General features: G+C 33.5%; 1 protein-coding gene across 4 annotated transcripts; it reads right to left on the minus strand.

Annotated features, from left to right (window-relative positions):
• Nucleotides 1-2259: 2259 nt before the first annotated feature.
• Nucleotides 2260-6903, minus strand: LOC149258561 (serine/threonine-protein kinase AFC2-like). Of its 4 annotated transcripts, XR_016256834.1 has the most exons (6): nucleotides 6572-6903; nucleotides 6148-6373; nucleotides 5951-5977; nucleotides 5697-5850; nucleotides 3049-3156; nucleotides 2261-2718 (listed from the first exon to the last, which is right to left on the minus strand). XR_016256834.1 is itself a non-coding variant. In XM_089415531.1 (5 exons), the coding sequence occupies exons 1-5, from the start codon at nucleotides 6677-6679 to the stop codon at nucleotides 3141-3143; spliced, it is 531 nt and encodes a 176-aa protein (XP_089271657.1). In that variant the 5' UTR covers nucleotides 6680-6903; the 3' UTR covers nucleotides 2260-3140. The 4 variants fall into 4 exon arrangements, 3 of the variants coding, with proteins under 3 accessions (XP_089271657.1, XP_089271649.1, XP_089271652.1); XM_089415531.1 differs by having other exon boundaries at nucleotides 2260-3156; XM_089415523.1 differs by lacking the exons at nucleotides 2261-2718; nucleotides 3049-3156 and adding an exon at nucleotides 5319-5526 and having other exon boundaries at nucleotides 6572-6884.
• Between the last annotated feature and the right edge of the window lie 1229 nt (nucleotides 6904-8132).

Here is an 8132-nt window from a genome sequence, read left to right on the forward strand (position 1 = left end):
TCTCTACAACAAATTCAATAATGTAAGCCTCCAAATTTTCTTGCAACCAATAGTCAACAACTTTGGATAATTCAGTATCTAACTGGTGCCACTACAAGAGAAAAGGACATTGGTTAGGGGCGAAAAATGTCACCATAAGCTCATCGGTGATGGTCAAAAGAGCCTTTGTCACCAAAAACTGAACGTCACCAAAGGTGGCATCGAAAAAAATATAGGTGTTGTAGTGACATTCAAATTCCATCACCAATAATGATTTATAATGACGGATAGCGACCATCAACATTTCATATGAGCAATGGTAATGGACCATAGCCTCCGTCACCAAAAATTGAATGTCATCAAAGGTGGCTTGCCAAAAGTATAGGTGTTGTAGTGACATTCAAAGTCCGTCACCAATAATGATTTATAATTATGGATAGTGACCGTCACCATTTCATATGAGTAATGGTGATAGACCATAGTGTTCGTCACCAAAAACTGAATGTCACCAAAGGTGGCGTCACCAAAAGTGTACGTGTTATGGTAGCATTCAAGGTCCATCACAAATATTGATTATAATGACGAATAGTGACTGTCACCATTTCTTATGAACAACAACAATTTATTGTTATGGATCTTTCATGGCCATCACTATTGGTGCATATATATGGTGATTTTCGTTGACCATCACCAAAAGCCGCATTACCAGAAGTATAGGTGTTGTGGTAACATTCAAGATCCATCACGAATAATGACTATAATGACAGATAGTGACCGTCACCATTCCATATCAACAACAACAATTTATGGTTATGGACCTTTGAGGGTCATCACTATTGATGCGTATATATGGTGGCGTTCATTGACCATCACCATTTCATATTTTGGTGAGGGTCGAAAAATGTCACCAAAGCTCATTGGCGATGGTCAAAAGAGTCTCTGTCACCAAAAATTGATCGTCACCATTCCATATGGATGTCAGGGCATAATGGAATCGAATCACCAACCTCCTGCATGTAAATTAGGTTCTTTTCCATTGAGCTAGCACCCTTTAAAGAATTAGACTTTTAAAAATTAGACCTTGAAACTTCATAGATTGTAAATTCTACAACTTTCAATAAATTAAAATCTCAGAAATATTTTACTAAACAAGCAAAGAAACATCGAAGTTGGAGGTCCCTACCTAATTGTTATGGAAGTTATGAAAACTGGTTGGAGGGAAAAATAATTATGTATAAGAGAATCAATATGTTCAGTTGAATACTCAATTAGAAGTGAAACTCTAAAGACATTTATAATCTATAAATGACCTATAACTAGCAAATGCACCAAATACTGCAAACGAAATGTGGTAAGTGGATAGCATATGGAAGAAGAACAATGATGAAAACAGATGCAATATGTTATAGGTTGAGTGAAAGAAAAATCTCAATGTTATTGTTGTTTGGTGTTTAGATATCTTAATGATATCTAAACTTCTATGCAAATGTAACACGGATCTCCGTAAACCATGAACGACACATGATATATATATATATATATATATATATATATATATATATATATATATATATATATATATATATATATATATATATATATATATCCCCTTTACATAAACCAACATGCAATTTGGAATTTCATAAGTCCACACTCAAAACATGACAACAACCAACAAATAAAAGAAATTGACTTGGATAGAAAGAAATTGCTTCACTTTCACTCTTGAGTTGCTTCTGTTTATTTGAATTTGACTCGTGACATTCTTTATCTGACAAGGAATCAAAATTATCACTAGTATTAAATTCATCCAACACGGACTTTGGATTTCTCAGTGACATCTGCGTTTTTGTTGCCATGCCTGAAAATCATGGATTTTCCTATCGATAATAAAATAAGATGTGTGCCTACTGCCCAAGAAAACATTCCTTATTAACCATTGTTACCTGATAGAAACCAAAGAGACAACACAATATCAGCATACACAAAATCCCCTACCGAAATATAATCATAACTTAGCAAAGAAGTCTAAAAGATGTTCTTAATTAATAAACTTTGTATTTGGAAATATTGTTTCTTTAGATTTAAAAAAGACTATGTTGTACAACACTTCTGTCTATTTATCCAGGCAATTATATCATAGCATATGTCACACAGTAGAAATATACGGTACCTAAAGTAAAAAGACAAATTTGCTCAAGAAAATAGATTAAGGAAAGAGCTTTGAAAACTATATGTTTGTCATCAAAGCTTTAATTAATTTAACAACAAACTAGTTGGAATTTGAAAATCAAAATAATTCATAGGCAACGAATAAGACAATGGCCAAAGTCACTATTCATACAAATAAAGCTAGAGTCACTATTGCTATTGCAAATAACCAAAATTTGGGCAGTAGTCTAACAGTTAGAGCTTATTTGCTAGGAAGACTCATCAATACCATCATTTTTTTTCATGGTTTGTTGTGTTTCTAGATCCAAATCAGATGGCTTTCCATCTCAAGTTCTACCTTTCAAGTACTAATTTCTAGCTCACCCTTTAAAACACAATTCTACCACTCCATTTTATTTTGTTTGGTCAAGAGAATTGGCAAGACCTTCCTATCCTCTGTTTTACATCATCAATAAGCTTCCATCGATGATATAAAGAATAACAGATACACAACAAAGGCCAAAGATGTGCTTTTTGTATACCTATTTTCTAGGAATCATCTGACCTTACTAGTGCAAAGAGCTCACCCTGAAAAAATAACATCCACGTGGAATTTACAAAACATTTTTAAATCAAGCTCCAAGTAAACCAATCAGAATATGAACATCCTTTTAATCAATAAAATCTCTAACTTATAATAAAAGTGGCCTAGAATTGAATGTTATATCAACCATGTCAAGTAACTAACATCGGGTGAGAAATACAAGCCATGCATATTGAATTAGTAAAATAATTGATCTGGTCAAGCTCAAAAACAGATAACTTACAACTAATAAATGTAAATAAATGACTTAGAACTAAAACATGAGGTTTCCCTTTCAACCCTCTCGTTAAATAACTATTCTTTATGTCACTTACCATTAAACTTTTTTTGATAACAGTTGGAAGTGGAATTGTAACATTAACCTCTAATAGTCTGTGTCCACGGCTAGTTCTCAAGATCCTCTCCATTACCAACGTTTGGGGCTAGATAAGATACATGCAAAAACCATCAACATGAAAATGAAATCTACATCCTTATAAAAAAATGGGAGGAAAACAAATATCCCCAAATTCAAATAGACTGTAGGATACCTCATTCTTGCAACATGATTATCTTGTCATGAACAATAAAAAAAATAAATCAGGAGAAATGTAATTTTTGCCACATTTTGACAATGAAATCTTTTGCATATTCTATGAACAATTGATGAAAAAAGTCAACTAAAGCTTGTTAGCATGAAGATTATAGTAAACATAAAGGAACCGCTCCAACACATATATAATCCTAAACATAAGTATCTATATATATAAGTATTTATTGAGGACACTGTATTTTGTGAAAATATGGAAGTCAAATCTTTGAAATAACACAATGTATGGTACCACTGCCTTACGAAGTCCATTCATTCGAGTATTTACGAAGCCCTTTCAGGAATTTCTTCAAAGTTCAAAGTTCAAACAATTAACATGTAGCCTAAAAAAGCTGAGATTTGAAAAGGAGATAACCCAAAGATGTAGAGTATATATCTCACATTTATATATCCTAATTTCCAGACATTGAAATGACACTTTTTAGCATACTATTTTGATTTCAGCCGAAAATGCTAGAAAAAAATATTGATGGTTATTTTGCTCATATATAAGTTTTATACTTGCATTTATTTAAACAATTAGCTTGCAATCTCAAACATATCTAAAGATGCACACAATATGTTGCATATTTAGTGCTGATGTGTGAACTTGAGACAGTGAAGTCCAACATTTAACAATTTGCCTACAATATGCACTAGTCGAATAAGTGAACACTAGTATTATAGGTATGTGTTACGAATATATGTATTGCAGGCCAATAAGAGTATGGTTGGAATAGTCATGTCCAACCCTTCCAACTTTGCCTATATTTTGCACTAGTCTAATAGATAAATAATAGAACTGTAGGTTTGTATTCTTCATCACTTACCTAAATCCAACACCTTCAACATAGAAATTTCAAAGAATATGTCTAGAAATGGTACGTAATTTGCAAAATAAAAGAGTTGGCTTGATTGTTTCTGGAGAAGAATAGATTCTTACATTGTTCAATGTAAATTCATGACACTTTGCCAAGCTTAGATGGAACAAAAAAGAACCAAGCTAGAAGGTTATTTAAAGAATCCTTACTTAGCCAGGTTAAAATGTTAGCCCTTTTTTGTCAAAAACATAAATGTAAAAACTTTAAGAAATTCAGTGAAGAGACTATAGAAATTTTCTTATCAAACCACTAATGTAAATAGAGTTAAGAAACATTTATTTGTAAAAGAGAGATTCATGGTCAAATTAACAAGAAAGTGGCCTTTTAGCATAGTTAATGCACTAGTGTTGCTGTTACAATATTTGGCCCAAACAACATGAAAAACCCATTTTCAATTTAGTAGGAGCATGTCGGGCAAATAATCTCACAATAATACCCATCATTGAACATTTTGATCCACTAAATCACTTTTACATCCTTTTAAATTCCTTCAACAAAGTACTTAAAAGTTGTGAACAATGTCATAACAATACTTCTAGCTATAGAACAAGCATTTCAAGCTTGCATCTGTTTTATGATATGGATATTTGTCCTTCAAACAGTGTTATGTGGGACAGAACCGTTTTCACCGTTAAGAAGAAAATGTGGCTGTAAAAGCATGTTGAACTCTCTTAGCACAAATATGCTCTTAGTATGGTATAGGATTTTCAGACTAGTTCCAGGTTTAAGGGTGTCAAAGACTTTAGATTTTAACTATGATATGTTGCACTCTTGGCTTCAAGACAACATATTCTTTAGGAATTTCATGTTTGGAAACCTCCAAATCTGTTTCCAGGAAAACTCAAATTAAATGGAAATTTTTTTATATAATGGTTGTGATTCATATGGATGCACATTAATATATATGTTTCTTTCCTAAATTTGAATAAGGAAATTTTTTTACATAATGGTTGTGATTCATATGGATGCACATTAATATATATGTTTCTTTCCTAAATTTGAATAATTTATGTATTTTTGGACACGGACAAAAGCATTTATAAAAATAAAATTACACACATGCTACAGATTCCAACAGTTGTCTTCCAACCTCCCGGACAAGATCAATTGGAAATGGACGGTAATCGTTTTTCCGTAGAAAATCATATAAGCTTGGCCCAAGCTTCTCAAAAACCTGCTTTTACATCCATCCACAACCTTAAACACACACACTAACAACCGAATACATATGCAGAGCTCTAAAGTGTTTGTAAACCAGAAAGGACGAAAATATAAATTGCCACAGAATACTGACAATGCAAGTGTGGTTCCGATAGTCAAACCATTCGTGCATCTGCACGCAGCTGTATTGCGAAAGGGCATACATCTCAAGCAGTCATTTAAAAACTGTGAAATATATCCTTTAAATCAAATAAATCATCTTAGCACGTTACCAGGCATGCGCATCTATTAAATCATGGATGTAAAAATAACACACATCAAGTAATACATCAAAATAGATGGTCTCTCATACCGTGTGCTATTTTTGTCATACTTAGAAACTTCACGAAGCGCATCAATTTTGATCATTGTTGCCTCTCGGTATTTTTGTACACCACGAACAATTTTGGTAGCTACAAAATCCTTCGATTTTCGGTCCCAACATTCCAAGACTTGGCCAAATGCCCCTATAAACATAAAGCACGACTCCATCAAAAATAAAATTCATTGACTTAAAAGGTATTATGATGCTAAAATTCTTACAGATATTGCCTCTCAGGTACTTACCTTCACCCATTTTACTGAGTATTTTATCTGCAGCAGCGAAATCACAGAGGACAATTACTCATATTAGTACAATATATCAAGAAAAAAGGTTATTTTAATAACCCTGTGGCATCAAGAAAAAGAAAAAAGAAAAACCTTGTTCAGATCTAGGGTTTGAAAATAAAATGAGCAGCAGTACATTGAAAAATTATCATTACAGCGTGGCGTCAAATTCTCTCCAAGTTCAAACACATAATGGCCATCCTTGTCATCATTACGCCATGGCGGAGATCCATTACGGGAGATCCCTGCTTTGGGCTTCAAAGCTGAAGAAGCAGACCGACTATGGTCAGAAGGAACGGAGTGTTCTGCCCCTGATGAGATAGGGACGCTTACTTTTCCATCTCCATTTTCTGGGTCAGCAGATATAATAGTTGGCTGGCTCTGCACATGTGGCCGTTCATTAATTCCCCACTTATCAAAATACAAGATACAGAACCCTATGACTATAATTATTAAACCCACAAGCGGATTGGCATTCAATATCAAACAACAATCTGAAGGGCGGGAGGAAGCCCAGTTAACTAAATATAATGGAAAGAATACTTTGATTAAGTCAGAAATTCGACAGTAGAAACCAACCTGGAGCTCAGAGGGAAGAACATCCCATGATGAAGTTAGTTTCCTGCGCTTCCTGGGACTTTCATCGAGCATATTAAGAGGGGGATGATATTTTGCAATGCAAGCCATGGCTGTTGCACAGGATCTGGAAGATTTCAGTCGCAGAAAAGACAGGCTCGCTCCCGACAGTTTCTAGGGTTTGTAGATCTGAGAACGAAGAGGAAAGAGAACAAGATAGGGTTTGTGAGGCCCAACTAATCTTGCATGTGATCTTGTTGACGACGATTTAGACATTTTTAAATTCATGTTTCATTTATTCCTCCTGCTTTGCCATTGTACACCAACATAAGGGTTTGGCCCAAATCCACGATAGGCACGATCATATTGCATGCTTTGCAAGGGACTTTTGAACTTTCTTAGTCCCTTCGGAGAGTTTTGGGTTGTAGTCAACCAAGACAAAATATTTAAGGTGTGATGTGTCACATTTACTATTCAGAATTTGCAAGGGACTTTTGAACTTTCTTAGTCCCTTCGGAGAGTTTTGGGTTGTAGTCAACCAAGACAAAATATTTAAGGTGTGATGTGTCACATTTACTATTCAGAATTTGGAAGGAACTTTTGAACTTTCTTAGTCCCTTCGGAGAGTTTTGGGTTGCAGTCAACCAAGACAAAATATTTAAGGTGTGATGTGTCACATTTACTATTCAGAATTTTTAGTTGTTTGATAATAAACTTGAGTGTGAAATTGTATTTTTTTAATTAAATTATATTTTTGAATATATAAATAGATTAGATGTTATGATTTTTAGATTTTTTTTCATAATAATCAATTATATTGTTTAAATATATCATTTTAATTTTTGGAGAAGATTAGATTTTCACATTGTTCAATGTAAATTCATGACACTTTGCCATTTTAGATGGAACAAAAAGGAACCAAACTAGAAGGTTATTTAGAGAATCTTTACTTAGCTAGGGTAAAATGTTAGCCATTTTTTTGTCAAAAATTATAAATGTAAAAATTTTAAGAAATTTAGTGAAGAGACTGTAGAAATCTTCTTATCAAACGACTAATGTAAGCAGAGATAAGAAATATTGCTTTGTAAAAGAGATATTCATGGTCAAATTAACAAGAAAGTGACCTTTTAGCATAGTTAATGCACTAGTGTTGTTGTTACAATATTTGGCCCAAACAAAAAAACAAAACCCATTTTCAATTTAGTAGGAGCATGATGGGCAAATAATGTCACAACAATACCCATCATTGAACATTCTAACCCACTATATCACTTTTACATTCTTCTGAAGTCCTTCAACAAAGTACTTAAAAGTTGTGAACAATGTCATAACAATACTTCTAGCTATAGAACAAGCATTTCAAGCTTGCCTCTGTTTTATGATATGGATATTTGTCCTTCAAACTGAGTTATGTGGCACAGAACCACTTTCACCCTTAAGAAAAAATGTGGCTGCAAATGCATGTTGAACTCTCTTAGCACAAATATGCTCTTAGTATGGTATAGGATTCTCAAACTAGTGCCAGGTTTAAGGGTGCCAAAAAAGACTTTAGATTTTAACTATG

This window comes from Pinus tabuliformis, chromosome 6, assembly GCF_031772625.1.
Source record: "Pinus tabuliformis cultivar Carrire ecotype Pingquan chromosome 6, CPIR1, whole genome shotgun sequence".
NCBI classification, from domain to species: Eukaryota; Viridiplantae; Streptophyta; class Pinopsida; order Pinales; family Pinaceae; genus Pinus; species Pinus tabuliformis.

Coding starts and splice junctions, on each gene's coding strand:
- LOC149258561 (XM_089415523.1), bottom strand. CDS start 6,679: ATGGCTTGCATTGCAAAATATCATCCCCCTCTTAATATGCTCGATGAA. Junction 6,374..6,571: donor TTCTTCCCTCTGAGCTCCAG/GTTGGTTTCTAC, acceptor CCACATGTGCAG/AGCCAGCCAACTATTATATC. Junction 5,978..6,147: donor AGAGAATTTGACGCCACGCT/GTAATGATAATT, acceptor TCGCTGCTGCAG/ATAAAATACTCAGTAAAATG.